The sequence below is a fragment of the Sturnira hondurensis genome, unplaced genomic scaffold, assembly GCF_014824575.4.
Source record: "Sturnira hondurensis isolate 20B ecotype Veracruz unplaced genomic scaffold, ASM1482457v3 Scaffold0009244, whole genome shotgun sequence".
Classification (NCBI taxonomy): Eukaryota; Metazoa; Chordata; class Mammalia; order Chiroptera; family Phyllostomidae; genus Sturnira; species Sturnira hondurensis.
The window spans coordinates 4,730,993-4,753,434 of record NW_028081875.1 but is presented as its reverse complement, the minus strand read 5'-3'; the positions used below and the strand labels follow the sequence as shown (position 1 = coordinate 4,753,434).

Here is a 22,442-nt window from a genome sequence, read left to right as displayed (position 1 = left end):
GGATTCATTGATCCTTAGAATTGTGCTTTTAGTTTCTATGTCATTTAGTTCTGCTCTGATCTTGGTTATTTCCTTCCTTCTACTTGCTCTGGGCTGTCTTTGTTGTTGTTCTTTGAGTTCTTGCAGGCGCTGGGTTAGGGTGTTTGTTTGAAACGTTTCTATCTTCTTTAGGTAGGCCTGTATTGCTATGAACTTCCCTCTCAGGACTGCCTTCGCCGTGTCCCATAAGTTTTGGGATGTTGTGAGGTCATTTTCATTTTTTTCCAGAAACTTTTTTATTTCTTCCCTAATTTCAGTCTTGACCAATTCGTTGTTTAATAGCATACCATTCAGTCTCCATGCTTTTGGGTGTTTTGGGTTTTTTCCTGTGGGGTTGGTTCCAATTTCAGTCCCTTGTGATCAGAGAAAATGCTTGGTCTGATTTCTATTTTCCTGAGATTGTTGAGACTCGTTTTGTGTCCTATCATGTGGTATATCTTTGAAAATTTTCCATGTACATTTGAAAAGAATGTGTATTTAGCTCCTTTGGGATGAAGGGCTCTATGTATATCAATTAGGTCCATTTCATCTAGAGTGTTGTTTAATGCTGCAATATCTTTGTTGATATTTTGTTTGGAAGATCTGCCCATTTTTGACAGTGGGGTGTTAAAATCCCCTACTGTAATTGTGTTGCTGTCAATATCTTTCTTGAGGTCCTCTAGGATTTTCTTTATATATTTGGGTGCTCCTGTGTTGGGTGCATATATATTTATGATGTTAATGTCTTCTTGGTGGATTCTTCCTTTGAGTATTATGAAGTGACCTTCTGGGTCTCTCTTTATAGCCCTTTTTTTAAAGTCTATTTTGTCTAATATGAGAATTGCTACCCTGGTTTTTTTTTTTTTTCATGTCCATTTGCTTGGAACATTTGTTTCCATCCTTTCAGTTTTTGTCTGTGGTGGTCTTTTGACCTGAGGTGGGTCTATTGTAGGCAGCATATGTGTGGGTCATGCTTTCTAATCCATTCGGCTATTCTATGTCTTTTGATTGGAGCATTTAATCCATTTATATTGAAGGTTATTATTGATAGGTACTTATTCATTGCCATTTTCGTACCTGTGTTCCTCTCTGTCTCTCTCTTTTCCTTCCTTTCCTTAAAGCAGTCCTTTTAGCATCTCTTGCAGAGCTGGTTTGATGGAGTTCTATTCTTTTAGACTTCTTTTGTCTTGGGAGCTCTTTATTTGGCCTTCTATCTTGATTGAGAGCCTTGCTGGGTAAAGTAGCCTTGGTTGTAGTCCTCTGTTTCTCATTACTTGGAATAGTTCTTTCCATTCTCTTCTTTCTTGGAATGTTTCCATTGTGAAGTCAGTAGCGAACCTTATTGGGACCCCCTTTTATGTTACTTCCTTTTTCTCCCTTGCTGCCTTTAGGATTCTCTCTTTGTTTGGGAGTTTTGCCATTTTAATGATGATGTGTCTTGCAGTAGGCCTCTTTGGGTTCCACCTGATTGGGACTCTCTGGGATTCCTGGATTCGTGGGACTTTATCTCTCCTCAATGTAGGAAAATTTTCCATTATTACTCTTTCAAGTAGGTTTTCTATCCCTTGTTCTTCATCTCCTTCTGGTATTCCTATTACTTGGATATTATTATGTTTTATATTGTCTTAAACTCTTAAGACTCTTAAGAGTTTCTCTTAAACTCTTAAACTCTTAAACATTTCTCTTAAACTCTCCTCATTTTTTCTGATTCTCTTTTTCATTCTTTGGTCCATCTGGGAGATTCTTTCTACCCTGTCTTCGATTTCGCTTATGCGGTCTTCCCCCTCATCGATCCTACTCTTCATGCCTTCTACTATGTTCTTCAGTTCAGAAATTGTATTCTTCATTTCTTCTTGGCCTTTCCTTATGGTTTCTGTTTCCTTTTTCATGTTGGTATAGTTTGCAATGAGTTCATTGTAGCTCCCCTCTAGTTTCTGGTAGCTCGTTGTAAGCTCTTTGAATTTCCTGATAACCAGTGCTTTGAATCAATATCTGATAGTTGACTTGCCTCTGTTTCATCTAACATTCTTTCTGAGATGTCCTCCTTTTCTTTCATTTGGGGATCATTTCTTTGTCTTCTCATTGTTTGTGACACTCTTCATGTTTGCCTCAGCTTCTTAAATTGATCTGTTCTGGTTCCCTGGGTTTATGGTGTGAACTTCTGTGGTAGGATACCTGTGAAATTTAGTGGTGCAGTCTCCTGCAGGTGTCTTGGTGTTCTTTGCTTCCACCTGCTCCTCTTGTTTGTTTCCAGCTGCTCAAACCTTTTCTTCTGGTCTCACTAGCTGCAGCAGAATGAGGGGCTATTAGTGTGGCCTTTCTCACGCCTCGGTGAACTCAACTGGTCTCTCCAGTGTCCTCCCAAGATCCAGACTGGTGCCGCTTTCCAGTGCCCCACTGAGATCAGATTTTTCCCCAGGCTTCACAGCCCTGCCTTGTGTGAGGGCGCGTGCTCCCAGCCAGGCTTTCCTGGTCTGGCAGGCTTGGGCATGGACCTTTCCCAGTGCTATGGCTTAACACACAGGGCAACCCACAATTCTCCCAAGGTGACAGCCACAGGCTGACTCCTGGTGCTTCTCTGTCTGCGCCCTCTGGCTAGGGAGGGAGCTGGTGACTTGCTCTCTTCCAGGGACCTTGCTAGCAGCCCGAGACTCGCAGGGTCTATGGCAGAGCAGGCTCTGACCTTGCACTACAGGGAATGCAAGGGCGGCTCTCAGTTCTCCCAAGCCGGCCACCGCAGCCTGACTCCACGGGTTATCAGAGCTCTCTGGTTTGCTTCCCAATGCCCACTCCTCTCTCTGCCACTACAGGCAAACCGATCTCTCCTGATGTTTTCCAATGTGAGCCCTACCAGATAGAGAGGGTGCCGGTGACTCATTCTCTTCCAGGGTTGTTGTTGCCCACCCTCAGCTCTCAGAGACCCGGGCAGCCCAGTTAGGGCCCTGGTGCGGCCAGGCAGAGGGCCTGTTATCTTCTTCACTGTTCCCTCATACCTTGTTGATCTGCAGTCTTCTCCTCTCCTCAACCTCTGATCATTCAGTGTCTGCTACACTTTCTGGAGTCCTGCCTTGCTATATGCTGGGTGCCTGTTTGCTACCCGCTGTGCTCCTCCACAGATCAGCCCGGTTTTTCTCTGGTGCGTAGAGGGAACTGAAATCCTTTGTCCTACTCTGCCGCCATCTTCTCCAAATCCCCGTTTTTCTTTTTTAATTTATTTAATTATTTTTCAAGTACAGTTTTCTGTTTATTACTCCCATTCCATCCCACCCCCCATACACCCCCCTCTCTCCCATTTCCACCCTTCTCAGTTGTTGTCCATGTATCCTTTATACATGTTCCTGTAAATCCCTCCCCTATTTCCCCTGAAATTCCCTCCCCTCTCCCCTCTGGTCACTGTCAACTTGTTCTCTATTTCAGTGTCTTTGGTTATATTTTGCTTGCTTGTTTGTTTTGTTGTTTAGCTTCCTGTTAAATGTGAGATCACATGGTATTTGTCCTTCAACACCTGGCTTATTTCACTCAGCATAATGCTTTTCCAGTTCCATCCATGATGTTGCAAAAGGTAGGAGCTCCTTCTTTCTTTCTGCTGCATAGAATTCCATTGTGTATATGAACCATACCTATGTTGCTTCCAAATTTTGGCCATTGTAAATTGTGCTGCTATGAACATTGGGGTGCATAGGTTCCTTGGGATTGGTGTTTCAGGGTTCTTAAGATATACTCCTAACAGTGGAATTGTTGGGTCAAAAGGCAAGTCCAATTTTAGTTTTCTGAGAAAATTCCATACTGTTTTCCATAATGGTTGTACCAGTCTGCAATTCCACCAACAGTGGACCAGAGTCCCCTTTTCCCCATACCCTCTCCAACATTTGTTGTTTATTGCTTTGTTTATGATAGCCATTGTCACCGGTGTAAAGTGGTATCTCATTGTGGTTTTGATTTGCATCTCTCTAATAACAAGCGATATTGAGCATCTTTTCATGTGTCTCTGGATCCTCTGTATGTCCTTTTTGGAGAAGCGTCTGTTCAAGTCTTTTCCCCATTCTTTAATTGGTTTAGTTGTCTTCTTTGCGTGAAGTTGTGTGAGTTCTTTGTATATTTTGGAGATTAAACCTTTGTCTGAGGTATCATTGGCAAATATGTTTTCCCATACAGTTGGTTGTCTTTTTATTTTAATGCTGTTTTCTTTAGCCACACAGAAGCTTTTTATTTTGATGAGATCCCATTTGTTTATTCTTTCCTTTATATTCCTTGCTCTAGGGGACATATCAGTAAAAATGTTGCTACTTGATATATCCGAGATTTTCCTGCCAATGTTCTCCTCTGGGACTTTAATGGTGTCATGGCTTTTATTTAACTCTTTTATCCATCTTGAATTTATTTTGGTGTATGGTGTAAGTTGGTGCTCAAGTTTCATTTTTTTGTGTGTAGCTGTCCAGTTCTCCCAACACCATTTGTGTTTAAGAGGCTGTCTTTACCCCATTTTCTGTTACTGCCCCCTTTGTTGAATATTAATTGACCATAGAGAGTTGGGTTTATTTCTGGGTTCTCTGTTCTATTCCATTAGTCTATGTGCCTCTTTTTATTCCAGTACCATGCTCTTTTGATTACAGTACCACAGCTTTCTTATCCACTCTCCTACCGATGGGCACTTAAGCTGTTTCCAGATCCTGGCTATTATCAATAACAGTGTTATGAACATAGGGGTCCATATTTTTTTAATTGGTATTTCCGGATTGTTAGTATATATTCCCAGAAATTGAAACATTGTGTCAAAAGTGGGTTCTATTTTTAATTATTTCAGGTTCCTCCATACTGTTTTCCACAGTTGCTGCACCAGTCTGCATTGTCACCAACAGTGCACTAGGGTTCCCTTTTCTCCACAACCTCTCCAGCACTTGTTGTTTGAGACTTATTGATGGTATCCAGTCTTACAGGTATCAGGTGATATCTCACTGTGGCTTTAACTTGCATCTCTATGATGTTTAGAGATGTTCAGCATTCCTTCATATGTCTTTGGGCCATCTGTATGTCTTCTTTGGAGAAATGTCTATTCACTACTTTTGCCCATTTTTTTAAATTTGATTGTTTGTCTTCCTGGTTTTGAGTTGTATTAATTCTTTGTATATTTTGGAGATTAAACCCTTATCAGATGTATCATTGGCAAATATTCTCTCAAATACAATGGGTTCCTTTTTTTTACCTTGTTAATTGTTTCTTTGGCATGCAGAAGCTTTTTAATTTGATGTAGTGCTATTTGTTTATTTTTTCTGTTGTTTTCCTTACCCTAGGAGATATATCAGCAAAGTTATTATTATGTGAGATAGCTGAGATTTTAGTGCCTGTGTTTTCTTCTGTGATCTTTATGGATTCATGATTTACATTTAAATCTTTTATCCATTTTTAGTTTATTCTTGTGTATCGTACAAGCTGGTGGTGTTCCAGTTTCATTTATTTGCATGTACCAGTCCAGTTTTCCTAACACCATTTATTAAAGAGACTGTCTTTACTCCATTGTATGCTCTTGCCTCCTTTGTCAAATATCAATTGAACATAAACATGTGGGTTAATATCTGGGCTCTCTTCTTATTTCCATTGACCTATATTTCTGTTCTTATGCCAATACCAGAGTGTTTGATTATAGTAGCCTTATAGTTTGATATCTGCAACTTTGTTCTTTTTTCTCAAGATTGCTGAAGCTCTTCAGGATCTTCTTTGGTTCCATATAAATTGTTGGAATGTTTGTTTTTAGATGTGTGAAATATGCCATTGATATTTTAATAGGAATTGTGTTAAATCTATGGACTGCTTTGGGTAATATGGACTTTTTAAAAAGATTTTTTAAATAAATCTTTAGAGGGGAAGGGAAGGAGAGAGGGAGAGAAACATCAATGTATGGTTGCCTCTCATGCGTCCCCTGCTGGGAATTGGCCTGCAACCCAGGCATGTGCCCTGACTGGGAATTGAACCACGATTCTGTGGTTTACAGGCCTGCTCTCAATCCACTGAGCTACACCAGCCAGGGCTAATATGGACATTTTAATGATGTTAATTCTTTCAATCCATGAATACAGTATACGCTTCCACTTATTTCTATCTTCCTCAATTTCTTTCTTAAGTGTCCTGTAGTTTTCTGGATACAGGTCTTTTATTTCCTTGGTTAAATTTATTCCTAGGCACCTTATTTTTTTTTTCTTGCAATAGTAAATGGGATTGTTTCTTTACCTTCTCCTTCAAATACTTCATTATCAGTGTATAAAAATGCCATTGATTTCCAAGTATTGATTTTGTATCCTGCTACTTTGCCAAATTCATTTATTAGGTCCAGTGGTGTTTTGGCGGAGTCATTAGGGTTTCTGCAAATAATGACAGTTTTTACTTCCACTTTCCAATTTGGGTAACTTTTATGTCTTCTTCTTTTTAGATCACTGTGGTTAGCACTTCCAGTGCTATGTTGAATAATGAAAGTGGTCATCCCTGTCTTGTTCCTCAATGAAGGGAAATGCTCTTAGTTTTTTTCTAATTGAGTATGATGTTGGCTGTAGGTTTTTTAAAATATATTTTATAGATTATGCTATTACAGGTGTCCCATTTTCTTCTCCCTTTTATTCTCCTCCACTCTGTACCCCACCTCCCGCCATCATTCCACCACTTTAGCTCATGTTCATGGGTCATACATATAAATTCTTTGGCTTCTCCATTTCCCATACTATTCTTATCCTCTCCCATCTGTTTTGTACCTACCATTTATGCTTCCTATTCTCCTTACCTTTTCCCCTATTTGCCCCCCTCAGCCTCCCTGATGAGAACCCTCCATGTGGTCTCCATTTCTGTGGATCTGTTCCAGTTCTACATGTTTGCTTAGTTTTTTTTTAAGGTTTGGTTATAGGTAGTTGAAAGTTCATTGTCATTTTTCGATTCATAGTTTTGATCTTTTTGTTAGGTAAGTCACTTTAACATTTCATGTAAGGCCATGGTGATGATGAACTCATTTAACTTGACCTTATCTGGGAAGCACTTTATCTGTCCTTCCATTCTAAATGAAAGCTTTGCTGGATAGAGTAACCTTGAATATAGGTCCTTGACTTTAATGACTTGGAATATTTCTTTCCACCCCTTCTTGCCTGTAAGGTTTCTTTGGAAAAATCAGCTGATAGCCTTATCGGAACTCCTTTGTAGGTGACTCTCTCCTTTTCTCTTGCTGCTTTTAAGATTGTCTCCTTATCTTTAAGCTTGGGTAACTTAATTATGATGTACCTAGATGTGTGCTTCCTTGGGTCCAACTTTTTTGGGATTCTCTGAGCTTTCTTTCTGGAAGTCTATTTTCTTTATCATATTAAGGAAGTTCTATGTCATCATGTTTTCCTTTTTTAAATTTTATTTTAAAATATTTTATTGATTGTGCTATTACAGTTGTCCCATTATCCCACCATTTTCCCCCTCTATCCTGCAGGCCCCCCCTCATTCACATCCCCCCTGCCCTTAGTTCATGTCCATGGATCATACATAAAAGTTCTTTGGCTCTTACATTTCCTATACTATTCTTAACCTCCCCATGTCTATTTTGTGCCCACTATTTATGCTTCTTATTTCCTGTACCTTTTTCCTCATTCTCCTCCCACCCCTCCCCACTGATAACCCTCCATGTAACCTCCATTTTGGGGCTTCTGTTCCTGTTCTTGTTGTTCGCTTAGTTTGTTTTGGTTTTTTAGGTTTGGTTTTTGATAGTTGTGAGTTCCTTGTCATTTTACGATTCATAGTTGTGATCGTCTTCCTCTCCTTAGATAATTTCCTTTAACATTTCGTGTAATAAGGGCTTGGTGATGATGAACTCCTTTAACTTGACCTTATCTGGGAAGCACTTTCCATTCTAAATGATAGCTTTGCTGGGTAGAGTAACCTTGGATGTAGGTTCTTGCCTTTCATAACTTGAAATACTTCTTTCCAGTCCCTTTTTGCCCGCAAGGTTTCTTTTGAGAAATTAGCTGACAGTCTGATGGGAATTCCTTTTTAGGTGACTGTCCCCTTATCTCTTGCTGCTTCTAGGATTCTCTCCTTCATTTTAATCTTGGCTAATGTAATTGTGATGTGCCTTAGTGTGTTTCTCCTTGGGTCCAACCTCTTTGGGACTCTCTGAGCTTCCTGGACTTCCTGAAAGTCTATTTCCTTTGCCAGGTTGGGGAAGTTCTCCTTCATTATCTTTTCAAATAAGTTTTCAATTTCTTGTTCTTCTTCTTCCCCTTCTGGCACCCATATGATGTGGATATTGGAATGTTTAAAGATGCCCTGGAGGTTCCTAAGCCTCTCCTTAAATTTTTTTGAATTCTTGTTTCTTCATTTTTTTCTATTTGGATGTTTCTTTCTTCCTTCTCCTCCAAACCATTGATGTGAGTCCTGGTTTCCTTCCAGGACTTTCCTTCACTGTTGGTTCCCTGTGCATTTTCCTTTAATTCATTTTTCATAGCCTTCACTCTTTCCTCTATTTTGCAACCATACTCAACCATTTCTGTGAGCATCCTGATTACCAGTGTTTTGAACTCTGCATCTGATAGGTTGTCTATCTGTTCATCTCATAGTTGTATTTTTTCTGGAGTTTTGATCATTTCCTTCATTTGGGCCATATTTCTTTGTCTCAGCACATCTATTTTGTTGTTAGGGGGTGAACCTTATGTATTCACCAGGGCGGTGCAACCCACATCACTTTACTGCAGATGCTGTATGTGGGGGAGGGTTTTAAGTGGGAACAATGCTGCTTGCTCTGCTCTTGCCTGACTTTTAGTCACTAACCTCACTACCCACATGGAAATTCAGCCATTCTGGTGTTGATTCCTGGGTTGGTGGTTTGTGTACATTCTTGGATCTTGTGGGTGTTTCCAGCAAACTCTTCTGTGGGGCTTAGAGTTTCTCCTGCTGCCTGAACTCTCAGATATTTTTCTAGCCAGAGGTTTTGAGGCTTTATTTCCTTATGCTGGAATCCTGTGTTTTATGGTCTGTGTCACTCTTCAGTTGTTGTTCTTGGTTTATCTGCAGGACAGTATGGGGCCACCACCTTGCTGCAAGTCCTTTCCACCCTGGTTGCCCATCTCTGCCCTGTTTACTGGTCTGAATGTCTGAAGAATGTTTCTTCTTTTACTCCTTGGTTGTTAGACTTCCATAGAGTTCATTTTATTTATTGTTTTTAAATTTGTTGTTGTCCTTCTTTTGCTTTTGCACGGAGACAAAGTATATCTACCTATGCCTTCATCCTTGGTGGAAGTCACAGCTTGTGTAGGTTTTTTTATATATTGTGTTTATTATCTGGAGGTATGATCCCTCTATTTGTACTTTGCTGAGAGTTATTATTGTAAATGGGTGCTAGATTTTACTGAATGTGTTTCTGGAATATTGATATGATCGTGTGGTTTATATCTTTCATTTTGCCTATGTGATGTTTCACATTTATTGATTTGCAAGTATTTTATCAACCTTGCATCTCCAAGATAAATTCCACTTGATCTTTTTGATGTGTTGTTGGATCCAGTTTGCTAATATTTTGTTAAGGATTTTTACATCTATGTTTACCAGGGGCCTATAATTTTCTTTCTTTCTTGTGTCTTTATCTGGCTTTGAAACTAGGATAATACAGGCCTCATGAAAAGAGCCTGGAAGTCTTCTCTCCTCTTGAATTTTTTGGAATAGTTTGAAAAAGATAGGTGTTATACCTTCTTTGAATGTCTGATAAAATTATCTTGCGAAGCCATCTGGTTAAGAACTTTAGTTTTCTGGGAGTCTTTTAAAAATTATTATTTCAACTTCATTACTTTTGATAAGTCTATTCAAGTATCTGTTTCTTCATGATTCAGTTTTGGAAGACTATATGTTTCTAGAAATTTATCAGTTTTTTCCAGTTTGCGCAGTCCCTTGTATTTCTCTGATATCAGTTGTTACTTCTCCTCCTTTGTTTCTCGTTTTATTTGTGGCATCTCTCTTTTTTTCTTGATGAGTCTGTTCAAAAGTTCATCAGTCTTGTTTACTTTTTCAAAGGACCAGCTCCTCGTTTTATTGCTATTTTTATTGTTTTTTGTCTCTGTCATTTTTTTTCAGCTCTGATCTTGATTATTTCCTCCTTTCTATTTACTCTGGGCTTTGTTTGTTCTTCTTTTTCTTGTTCTTTTAAGTGTAGATTGTTTAAGATTTTTCTATCTTCTTGAGGTAGGCCTGTAATGCTATGAACTTCTCTCTCAAGACTGCTTTTGCTGTGTGCCATAGGTTTTGGGTTGTTATGTATTCATTTTCATTTGTATCCAGTTACTTTTTGATTTCTTACTTGATCTCATTGGTGACCTATTCATTATTTAGTACCATGGTACTTAGCCTCAATGTATTTCAATGATTTTTAGTTTTCTTTACTGAGATTGATTTCTAGTTTCATGTCATTGTGATCCAAGAAAACACTTGATATGACATCAGTTTTTCTTGTATTTGTTAAGACTTATGTCCTACCATGTAGTCTCTCTTTGAGACTGCTCCATGTGCACTTGAGAAGAATATGAAAATATTGATGAAATCCATTCAATCTAGTGTGTTATTTAAGGTAGCTATTTCTCATTAGATTCTTTTTTATCCAGAAGATGTAGCCAATGGTGATGGTGGATGTTAAAATCCTCTACAATGACTGTATTGCTGTTGCTCTCTTCCTTAAAGTCCACCTATATTTTCTTTATATGTTTAGGTTCGCCTGTACTGGGTGCATATGTGTTTATAATGGTTATATCCCTTTGTTGGATTGATTCCTTTAGTATTATATAGTGACCTTCGGTTTCTCTTTTTATGGTCTTTGTTTTGTTGTCTAGTGTGTCATGTTTTCTAATCTGTTCAGCTATCCTATGTCTTTTTACTGGAGCATTTAATCCATTTATATTTAAGATTATTATTAATAGGACTTATTCATTTTCCTTTTGTTCCTTTATACCTATGTTCCTCTCTCTCTATTACTTCATCTTAAAGCAGTCCCATTAACTTATGTCGAATGCTTATTTGGTGTTAATAAACACCTTTAAACTTTTTTGGGGGGGGGGCATTTGGGAAGCTCTTTATCTTGCCTTCAATTTTACTTTCAATTTTAAATGGTAGCCTTGGTGGATAGAGTAGTCTTGGTGGCATATCATTGCTTTTCATTACTTTGAATACTTCATGTCAATCCCTTCTGGCCTCAGAAATCAGCTGACAGTTTTATTGGAGCTCCCTTGTAGGTAACTGGCTGTTCCTCTCTAGCTGACTTTAAGATTCTCTCTTTGGCTTTAAATTTTGCCTTTTAAATTATGATATGTCTTGGTGTGGGTCTCTTTGCAATTATCTTGACTGGAACCCTCTGTACTTCCTAAGCTTGTGTGACTTTTTCCTTCACCAAGTTACTGAAATTTTCTGTCATTATTTTTTCAAATGGGTTTTCTATCCTTTTCTCCTTTTCTTCTCCTTCTGGTATCCCTACAAATTAGATATTGTCATGTTTCATGTTGTCTCAAAGTTTCCTTAAACTATCGTCATTCTTTTTAAGTCTTTTTCCTCTTCGTTGCTCTGATTGGCTGTTTTTTTTCTACCTTGTCTTCCAAACTGCTGACTCAATCCTCTGCTTCATCTAGCCTGCTTTTAATTCCTCTTAATATCATTTCAGATATTTTATTTTTCATTTTGAACTGGTTTTTAGTCATGGTTTCTATGTCCTGTTTCATGCTGATGTAGTTCGCATTAGGTTCCTTAGAGTTCTCAGTAAGTTTCTTGAGCGTCCTTATAACCATTACTTTGAACTCTATGTCTCATAAGTTGCTTGCCTCAATTTAATTTAGTTCTTTTTCTGGGGATACCTTCTTTTCCTCCTTTTGGGGCTTTCTTCTTTATTTCACTATTTTAGCTGACTCTTCTTGTGTATTTCTACATATTAGATAGATCCACTTTGACTCCATATATTTGTAGGGTGAGTTTACATGATAGGAGTCCTTTGGGACTCACTGGTGCAGTCCCCTTGATTCCTAGGCTGGATGAATGAGCAGTGCCCCTTGTGTGGTTTATGTAGGCTCTCGTTGTATTTGGGTCTTGATTGATGTTGGCCCATTTGTTAGTGGGTTCTATCCTCCAGCTGGGTGACTGAGAGGATCAACCCCAGCATGTCTTTTTTTAAAAATATTCTATTGATTATGCTATTACAGTTGTCCCATCTTTTCTCCCATTTATTTCCCTCCATCTTACACCTCCTCTCCCACCAGCATTCCCCTGACCTTAGTTCATGTACACGGGTCATACATATACCTTCTTTGGCTTCTCCATTTCCCATACTATTCTTAACCTCCCCCTGTCTATTTTGTATCTACCATTCATGCTTCTTATTCCCTGTCCCTTTCCCTGATTATTCCCCCTCCCCTTCCCCGCTGATAACCCTCCATGTGATCTCCATTTCTGTGATTCTCTTCCTGTTCTAGTTGTTTCCTTAGTTTTTGTTTTTGAGTTTTTTTCTTAGCTTTGGGTGTGGATATTTGTGAGTTTGTTGTCATTTTACTGTTCATACTTGTAATCTTCTTCTTTTTCTTAGATAAGTCTCTTTAACATATCCTATAATAATGGCTTGGTGATGATGAACTCCTTTAACTTGACCTTATCTGGAAAGCACTTTATCTGCCCTGTTATTCCAGATGATAGTTTTCCCAGATAGAGTAATCTTGGATGTTGGTCCTTGCATTTCATGACTTCAAAGACATCTTTCCATTCCCTTGTCTGTAAGGTTTCTTTTGAGAAGTCAGCTGATAGTGTTATGGGAACTCCTTTGTAGGTAACTCTCTCCTTTTCTCTTGCTGTTTTTAAGATTCTCTCCTTATCTTTAATCTCGTGTAATATAATTATGATATGCCTTTGTGTGTTCTTCCTTAGGTCCAACGGCTTTGGGACTCTCTGAGCTTCCTGGACTTCCTGGAAGTCTATTTCCTTTGCCAGACTGGGGAAATTCTTCATTATTTGTTCAAATAAGTTTTTAATTTTTTCTCTTCCACTTCTCCTGGCAACCGTATGTTTTGGATGTTGGAACATTTAAAGTTGTCCCAGAGATTCCTCAGCCTATCCTCATTTTTTTTTGAATTCTTGTTTCTTCATTCCATTCTGGTTGAATGTTTATTTCTTCCATCTGCTCCAAATCACAGATTTGAGTCCCAGTTTCCTTCCCTTCACTGTTGGTTCCCTTTATGTTTTGCTTTATTTCACTTTGCGTAGCCTTCACTTCCTCCTCTATTTTGTGCCCATACTCGGTCATTTCTGTGAGTATCCTGATTACCAGTATTTTGAACTCTGAATCTGATAGGTTGTTTATCTCCTTGTCACTTAGTACTTTTTCTCGAGTTTTGATCTGATCTTTCATTTGGGCCATGTTTCTTTGTCTTGGTGCACCTGTTATGGTGCACCTGTTACACTGTAAGAGGCAGAGCCTTAGGTATTCACCATGGTAGAGCAGCCCACGTTACTGTTTTTGGTGCTGTATGTGGGAAAGTGGTCAGAGAGGGAACAATGCTGCTTTTTCAGCTCTCACCCTACTTTCAGTCAATTCCCCCATTACTGACAAGGAAATTGGCCCTTATGGTGGTAATTTCCGTGTGGGTAGGTTTGTGTATGTTCGAGGACCCTGTGGGTCTCTCCAGTGAACTCTCTTGTAAGACTGGGAGTTTCTCCTGCTGCTGCAACACCCATAAGTTTTTGCTGCCAGAGGTTTTGAGGCTTTCTTTTCCCACACTAGAACCCTGGATTGTGCAGTCTGTCTCGTTCCCCAGCTGATCCTCCCAGTTCATCTGCATACAAATGTTGTACTGCCAGCCACTGTCTTGCCCGCCTGGACCTGCAGCCACCACTTTGCCATGCTTCCTCTCCACCCCAGCCACCCAGCTCCACCCCTCCTACCAATCTGAATGGATGTTTCTTCTTTAACTCCTTGTTGTCAGACTTCCATACAGTTCAGTTTTCTGGCTGTTCTGGTTGTTTTTTTTTTTTTGTTGTTGTTGTTTTTAAATGTGTTTTTGTCTTTTTTTGGTTGTGAAAGGAGGCAACGTGTTTCTGCCTATGACTCCATGTTGGCCGTAAGTCCAACCACATTTTGTACACTGTTGTACAGGTACTGACAGAAAAGAAAAACACAGAAAACAAAATCCATACAAGCAAAACAGCAACAGCACAATATCAATGATGAAATGCAAAGAATAATAAAAGTGAAAAGAGAAACAATGTTATAATAAAAAAGGGGATGAGAAGAACAAAGGAAAGAAAAATGGTCATGAGAGGATAGCAGGAGGAAAAACAGTAAGAGTAAGGAATAGAAACAGGTAATCACCACAAAAGAACAAAGAAAGGGCAAGATAATTTTTTTTAAATAAGAGAAGGAAGGCAAAATGAAGAAAAGGGAAGAGTAACATACAAGATTTAAAAGAACACAATATTGAAAAATAAGAAAAAAATGAAAAGAAAAAAATGAAAAAGATTGAAGTGGATTTTATCTCAGGGGAGTTTAGTGCTTCCCTTCTGTATTCTTCCTCTGGATGTGACTTGATATTTTCTGAAGCTGATGTAAGCCAATGTCAGATGCTGTCTGTGTTTAGCTATAGGTAGCCCATTTGAAGTTACAAGTGATCCACAGTTTGTGGCTTTTTTCTTCAGGCTTGGCTGTATATTTGAGATGGGCCTTGCTGCTCTAAAGCTTTGAGCAGGACCCAAGGGTGGGTCAACTAATGACCAAAGGCATCGCAGAATATGTCTTCCCCTTCCTCTGCCTGCTATTAGTCTTAGTCTTGCCACGAACTGGTCTGTTTCTAAGAGGGCTTCTGCTGGAATTGGAAGAATGGGTTCCCCGGATTGCCTGTGGGAGGTGCCGTTCAGACTTCAGGGAAAATGGTGGGTGTGTTCCCTCATCCCCACAACACCCACCTGAGTATCCTGGATTATTTCCTTAAAAGAAACAGAGAGAAACCCCTAGTAGGAAAGTGGGTAGAGTCTCCAGACCCCAGAGTTTAGGTCTTCTCAAATGGAGGTGTCCCTAAGCTATCCCATGGTTTCCAACTATGTGGAATGACCATATTCTAAAGCCAGTCTCTGACACCTCTGAATCTGCCTATGTTGCTGTCTCCTCAGCAGGGGATAAAATTCAGGTGGGGAAAACTAAGAAAGAAAAATATTAAAGATAAATTTTTAAAAAGGATGTGGGAATGGGGTGGCAAGCAGGATTCCAGAGGGTGGGTGAGTGAGATGCCAGAAGACTGGGCTAGGAGGATCAAGATGGTGGGGTGAGCAGTTTCCCACAGGTGGGATAATTTTTTTCCCTGGAAGGGACTACTCTTCTCAATAAAAATGGCTTCTGTGGTATGGAGGTGTGTCCTAGCACTGGAAACCCAGCAGCCACTTTCCCACACCTTTCCCCCAAACCTCCCACTCTAGGCTCTCCTCGCACAACTCCAGACCACACTGCCCTCCCTTTGCCTGAGCCCAAAGTGAGTGGCTGCACATGTGAATCCTTTCTGTTGCCCCTTGGAAAAAAAAAGACAGAAAAAGTGCCCTTGTCCCCAGCAGGCTGTGTTTCTCTTTGGCAGGCCACAGGATGCTGCATGGGCAGATTATCCCGGCACTGGTGCTGGCGAGCCCATTGCGGGGTCCAGGCTTCACTCCTCTCAGGTGGAAGCTCCCACAGCCCTGGTACAGCCTTGGCCTGACACCCATGAAAACAGTGCCAGCCCCTGCCATGTCCCTGACCTTTCTACTCATCTTGAAGTGGTTTCTGCACATCCTTAATTGTCTCCTCTTTAGGTGCTGTTCAGTTGCTTATTTCAAGTATATGTTCCCCTGTTTAGTTTTATTTTCAGTTTGGTTCTGGGAAAAGGTGCAAGACAAATACTCTGACTTCACTGCAATCTCTAATTTCCTATAACTGGTTCTTGGTTGATGTTGTGCTGTTTGTGGGAAAGCTCAGCCTTTGGGCTGGTTGATTATGGTGCTCAACCCTGACCATGGGATGCAAATTTTGTACAGGTGCTGAGCAAACAAAACAAAACAAAACTCAAACAGCTCAACAAAAAGGGAAACACACAATAACTGCAAAAAGAAGTGGGAAAGAAAAAGGCAAAAAAAAAACCCATAAGAAAACAAACAAAAAATTAAGAAAATAGAAAAAAAGAACAATAAAAGACAAGAAACAAAAAGAACTGGAGAAGGGTAAAAGAAACAGAAAAGAGAATAATATAAAAGGAAAGAAGAAAAATTATAGTAAAAATAATAAATATATAGAAAAAAAGCTGAACTAAAATAAAGAGTAGGAAAGGAAAAACAGGGGGGAAAAGAATGAAGACAGAAAAGAGAGGAAAATAGAGTGAGAATAGGAAAGAATAAGGGATATGGACCCCCCCAAAGAAAAGAAAATAACAAAAAATAAAGTAGAAAAGCGAAAATATAGAAAACATTCAAAAAGAAAAAGTGTGGTTTGCCTCTGCAGTTTGTTGTGCTTGGTGTGATCAGTTTCTGATGTGCTGAATGTGGAGCTTCTTGGGTTTTGCTCTGATTTTTATGTAAGTTGGCAATTTGTTTGCCAGTCTAGAGCATCCCAAGAGGTTTTCTGTTGCAAGCCAATGTCAGATGCTGTACACACTAGGCCCTCGTCAGGTTTTTCAGGGTGGAGTTTCTAGTAAACCATCGGGTAGGGCCTCCAAAGCCTTGAGGTTGAATCTGCCTCAGCTCTCCCACTTTAAATGTCCCCTGCTCTGAGTTCCTTCCTGCTCTGCACAGAAATGGGCTCAGTGGGGGTAGCCAGGACCTGGCAGGGGTCATTCAAACAGACTCAGGAGTGGTGCCCACTCTCTATAGGAGGCAGGGTGGTTGTGCCAGTAGACCCACTGATCGCACAGCCACCCATGAGAAGACAGCAAGCTAATAGCAAAGCAAGGGGTTTATTGAAAGCAGAGTCCCTCTGGAGCAAGGGGGGTGGGGAAACAGTGGAGCTGAGGCCAGTTCCCAGCTCAGACCAGTTTCTAAACAGGTGGTTCTGTGTAGAGTTTTTGAAGAAAAAAAAAATGCACAGTATGGGAAAGTAATCTTATAATTGGTTACTTTGCCCTGCTCTACTTTCTTCCTTCTCTTATTGGGTATTTCTATCCCATGACTCTCTAGTTCCTGGAATTCGTTTCTACGGCTTTCTAGGTCTGGTTCCTGGAACTGTCCTGTTCCTGACCAAATACTTGAGTGCTATACCACCCTGGTCTGTTTATCCCAGTATTGTGTCTTGCTGGCTGGGGTGTCTCTATGCAAGGTTAGATCATACTGTCAGTGGGCACTTCCTCTCTTTCCCTTTGCTACTTGGGTTGAACTTGCTGTGGGGGAGCTGTGTTCTGTCTCCCCATATTGCAGCTGCAGTGCACAGCCCCTGCCCATCTGACTTCCCAATAGAAGCCTGACTGGGAGATACAATTGCAAAAATCCTGCTCTGCATATCTTGCTGTCATCTCCTCACCTCACATCCAAGCAGGAGATCACACACACAATCTCTCAGTCAGGGACTGCAGGAAACTTCTAGCTCCAAACGGTCTCCGGTCTCCAGCTAAATGGCCCCCTCCCTTGCATTGGCAGAGCACAATCAGGTCAAATTTCCAACCCAGCGCCACCTATCCCTTTGCCCCTGGGCAGACACAGCATCTTAGCAGGTGGGAAAAGGGTCCCTGCAGAAGGCTCATTGTGAGCAAGAACAGCCATTTTCCTCAAGCCTCAGTGCCCTGACTCTGACTGCCTCTCTGTCCAAAGCCCTTCTGAACAACAGATAGCCCTTCAAGTTCACTGCTAGATATACTGAGCAAGCCCCTCCTCCAGCGCCCAGAGCAGTGGCTCTTCCAGCAGTCACAGATCAGGGCAAACTTCACAAGCTAGTGTTTCAACAGTGGACTGGCTCCTTCCCTGAGATGTGCTCCAAGTCTTCCCGGTGGATCAATCTCCACTGCTTCCCATCACCAATATTACAAAAGTACTCCCTCCTGTCTCTTGTTACGCTGGTTTGGGGACTTCTGTGTGGGACTGAGACCCCACACTCCTAGGAGAAAGGAGCTCCCCTTCGGCCCGATCCCCTGGTTTCCCAGTCCTGGCAGCTGGGTATGGAATGTATGGGGGTCTTACCTTGCCCTTGTCTCCTCCCATGTTTCTCCATGCTTCTGTTTATAAATTTCCAGATCAGCTACACTTCAACTGGTTTTTCAAAACAAATACTCTGCCATTTAGCTGCACAATCAGTTTGGATCAAGTGGACTGAGCTTCCAGCTACTCTGTAGCCATCTTGGAACCTCCTCCATTTAGATTTTACAAAATTTACAATTGAATCAGTAGATTCATATTCTCAGGTTGTTCCAAACTTACATAAAACCTTTCCAATAACTGAATTCAGTATCAATTTTTTAAACTTAAAATAACACGGTATTAAAAATTCAATTTTCTAGTCACACTAGCAACATTCCAGTTGTTCAGTGGCCAGATGTGGCTGCTGGCTACTATATTGGACAATGAAAATCTAGAAGGTAAGTGACATTTGTCAGGATATATAGATCATTCTGTACCTGCTAACTAACCCACTGCCCAAGTTAAACATGTTCTTAGATATGTATGCCCAAATGGGATCATGTCATGATAAAATACACAAACTGTTCATGTACTGTCACAGGATTTTGGGACAGAAAAGTCCTGGAGTACCACCTTCTCATTTCACAGAGGACAGGGTCACAGTTGGTACGACGCCACATAGCAAGTGTAGGGCCTTTGGTGTGACACCACACTGCCACATTTACTCCTGATTGCAAGTGAATTTGAAAGGCCAAATATCCTTAGACTAAAAATACACTTCCACAAAAGAGCTGTGCCAAATGGGTTTCATTTTTCACAATACTAATTTATTCAGAATTCAGTCAGACTGGCTTCATACTCTTGCTGTTGCTTATCCCCTTCAGTTTTATATGATTACTTTCCAAATTATAGGAAAGAAAGTTTAACTTGAACATCCTCTCCTTTATATATCTTGCTATTTTCTTCAATGTTTGACAGAAGGAATTTGGTTGGTGATGAATGACTTCTGATTATTTTTCCTTGTGTCCTGCTGCAATAACATTAGGACAAGAACTTCTGCCTCATTTCTCTGCCACATCTCACCCCGGAGTTTTCCCTTATCCAGAACTTTGTGAAGATAGTCCCCTTCAGCAACTGCACTGTGGAGCAGGATCTCTATGTTTTCCATCGGGCTGGGTTGCTCAAGTAAGTGAATGCACATTTGGCCAAAAATTTTTCATGAAGTCACAAAAAGAGAATCGAGGAGCTCCCTGCCATTTTAATTTAATGATTTATTTTAAATTGTCTTATTGGCAGAGGGCTTGATCAAGTAATTTTAACTAGTACATTTAGCAAAAGACCCCTAAATTGAGAAGTTACTTGTCCAGCCAGATATTAAAACATAAGGTAACTCCATAATAATCAAAACAATGCCATGTTGACCAATTCTATGGTAGAATGATGAAACACAACAGAGTCCTATCATAGGTCCCAATACAGTAAGAATTTAGAGTGTGTGAGTGTATGTGTATAAAGGTATGTCTAGACAAATATATAACAAAATTTCTGTTACCACGGTGGGAAAAAGAATGTTTATTCTGTGTTGGTACATAATAAAGATAAAAATATTTTCTTCAAGTCTACAAAAAAAATTCTTAGGTGAGTGAAGAGGTAAATGTAAATATCGAAAATGTAAAAATTTAGATAATAAAGCTCCAGTGCTAGTTCTGTGCGAAATTCTGGGAATACAAAAGTGAACAACATACAGATGTGTTCTCAATCCTTTTAAAGCTTATAAACACTCATATATGTGTAAACCTGCAGTTGCGATAGGTGCACAAGCAATGGGTATTTGGTACTGTAAATATATATCATTGGGAGATTCAGCCCAGTCAGATGAAGCTTTCCTGAGGAAGAATGTTTGTTGCAGACCACTCTGCCTGGTTCTAGGAATTGTATCTCGACCCCTTGTGGCTAAGGGTGAGGGATGACCTCTGGAATGCGAGCCACAGGAGACAAAGCTCATCTCTTGTAGCAAATGCTGCCTGAGTTTTCTCTCCTTGCCCCCAAAGCCTAGTTGGAAGTTAATGATGGGTAAGAACCCTCACAGTGGGGAGCAACTAAGCCAGACTTTATCACTTGGGAGGCCTTCATGGAAGGACTTCGGGGGCTACAACAAAGAGCAATGGACTCTCACCCCCCAGCTTTGACAAAGCCCGAGTCCCCATGTTCTCTGGGAGAAGTGCTTCCCGGCTCTAATTCCCCTTAAGCCTGAATACCTGATGGGGAGAGGTGCAGCTCCTTGCCTTGCTAGAGCGTGTCCTGGGGAAAAATCTGGCATCACAAAGACTTTCTGATAAACCTGTGAAATCTCTGCTAAGAGTTCTTACATTCATATGTTAAGGGTTTGAGCAGGAAACCCTAAAACTCTGTTCTTGACAGACTCGGACTCATACTAAGACCTCAGATTTCTTTTAAATGTCATCTACTGTTTGATCCTTGCCACCCTATATTCCTGTGTATTAGAACCCAATAAAAGGCCCTAGAGGAGGAGGCCCGAGGCCTTTTTCCCCTTGGAGAAACTGACCATTGCTGGCCTTTTTCCCCTGAGAAACTGGCCACTGCTTATGGCCTTTTTCCTCTGGGAAAATGGCCACTTCTCCTCCCTAAGCAGATTGCATCATGTCTCAGTCATATTTACTCTCATCCGTGGCACTTGGGGGGACTTGCGAGGAAAGTCGCCCCCACAAATGTTGAGTGCTAGACATGGAGTGTGAGTGAAGATTGATTTTTGTCATGTTTCAGGATGGGGAAGTTCTTTCTATTTATTTTATTTTATTCATTTCATTTTTATGTAGTTTTCCTTTTTGATTGTTGTTCAAGTACCATTGTCTCCTTTTTCACCCCATCACATCCCTCCTATGCCACCCATCCCTGCCCCCCACCCTCAAACCTAACCCCTTTGACTTTGTTCATGTGTTCTTCATACATGTTCCTTGATGGCCCTTCCCCTATTATCCCTCTCCCCCTCCTCTCGTAACTGTTAGTTTGTTCTTTATTTCATTGTCTCTGGTTATATTTTGCTTGCTTGTTTTGTGGATTAGGTTCCACTTATAGGTACAATCATATGGCATTTTTCTTTCACCACCTGGCTTATTTCACTTAGCCTAATGCTCTCCAGTTCCATCCATGCTGTAGTGAAGGGTAGGAGCTCTTCTTTCTTTTTGTTGCATAGTATTCCATTGTGTAAATGTACCACAGTTTTTTGATCCATTTGTTTACTGGTGAGCACTTAGGTTGCTTCCAGCACTTGGCTATGGTAAATTGTGCTGCTGTAAACATTGGGGTGCATAGGTTCTTTTGAATTGGTATTTTAGGATCCTTGGGGTATAATACCAACAGTGGTATTGCTGGGAAGTTCTTTTTAGAACATGGAAGATTAATTTTTTTTACTATATAATGTTTTTTGAACCACCCTAATTGAATTAAAATGCAATAGACTAATGGAAGGTTATTTTTCAAGAAATGTGGAAGACACAGTTTTGATATGTTTAATATATGAAGAGCTTTAATAAATCAATAAGATGATGATTTAATACTCAAATGGAAAAACTTACAACAATAAAAGAAGTTTACACATGAAGGAAAAAATCAATGGTTTTTAAATCTTTAAACATCTCAAATTAGGGAAAAGAAACAAAACTAAAATGAGACATTGTTTTTGGTCCATTCATAAGAGATAAATATAGAAATTTTCAATTCTAAATAAAACAAATATAGTGCTGATCAGAATGTAAATTACCATGAAATTTCAAAGGGAAGTTTGGCTAGGGTGCTAAAGTAATTCATATCCTTTTACCCTTTAATTCCATGCCCAGAAATATTTCCTAAGAAACATGTGGCAGAGATGCAAACAAAAAGTGATGTATGAGGATTAAAGAATATTGGAAATACTCCAAATATCCAGTAGTAAGAGAATGGTACTTTATGGTTCCTACATAAAGGAAATATTGGAAATACTCCAAATATCCAGTAGTAAGAGAATGGTACTTTATGGTTCCTACATGAAGGGATCTAAAACTATGTTTATCATTCATTTAAAGAATATTTAATAATGAGGGAATTCCGGCCAAGATGGAGGCATAGGTAGAAATGCTTCACTTTCTTGCACAACCAAAAGAAGGATAACAACAAATTTTAAAACAAAAAACAACCAGAACTGGCAGAAAATCAAGCTACATGGAACTCCAACAATGAAGGGAATAAAGAAACATTCATCCTGGTGCGCGAGACAAAGAAATATGACACACATGAAAGAACAGATCAAAACTCCAGAAAAAAACTAAGCAACATAGACA

At 40.0% G+C, this 22,442-nt stretch overlaps 1 protein-coding gene across 1 annotated transcript in view; it reads left to right on the top strand.

The window, feature by feature from the left end:
- CFAP61 (cilia and flagella associated protein 61) overlaps positions 1 to 22,442 on the top strand; it is a 354,812-nt gene that overhangs the window by 129,954 nt on the left and 202,416 nt on the right. The window contains exon 11 of the mRNA XM_037057020.1: positions 19,151 to 19,290. Within this exon, the coding sequence (XP_036912915.1) occupies positions 19,151 to 19,290 (140 nt within the window). The remainder of the gene's footprint in view (positions 1 to 19,150; positions 19,291 to 22,442) is intronic.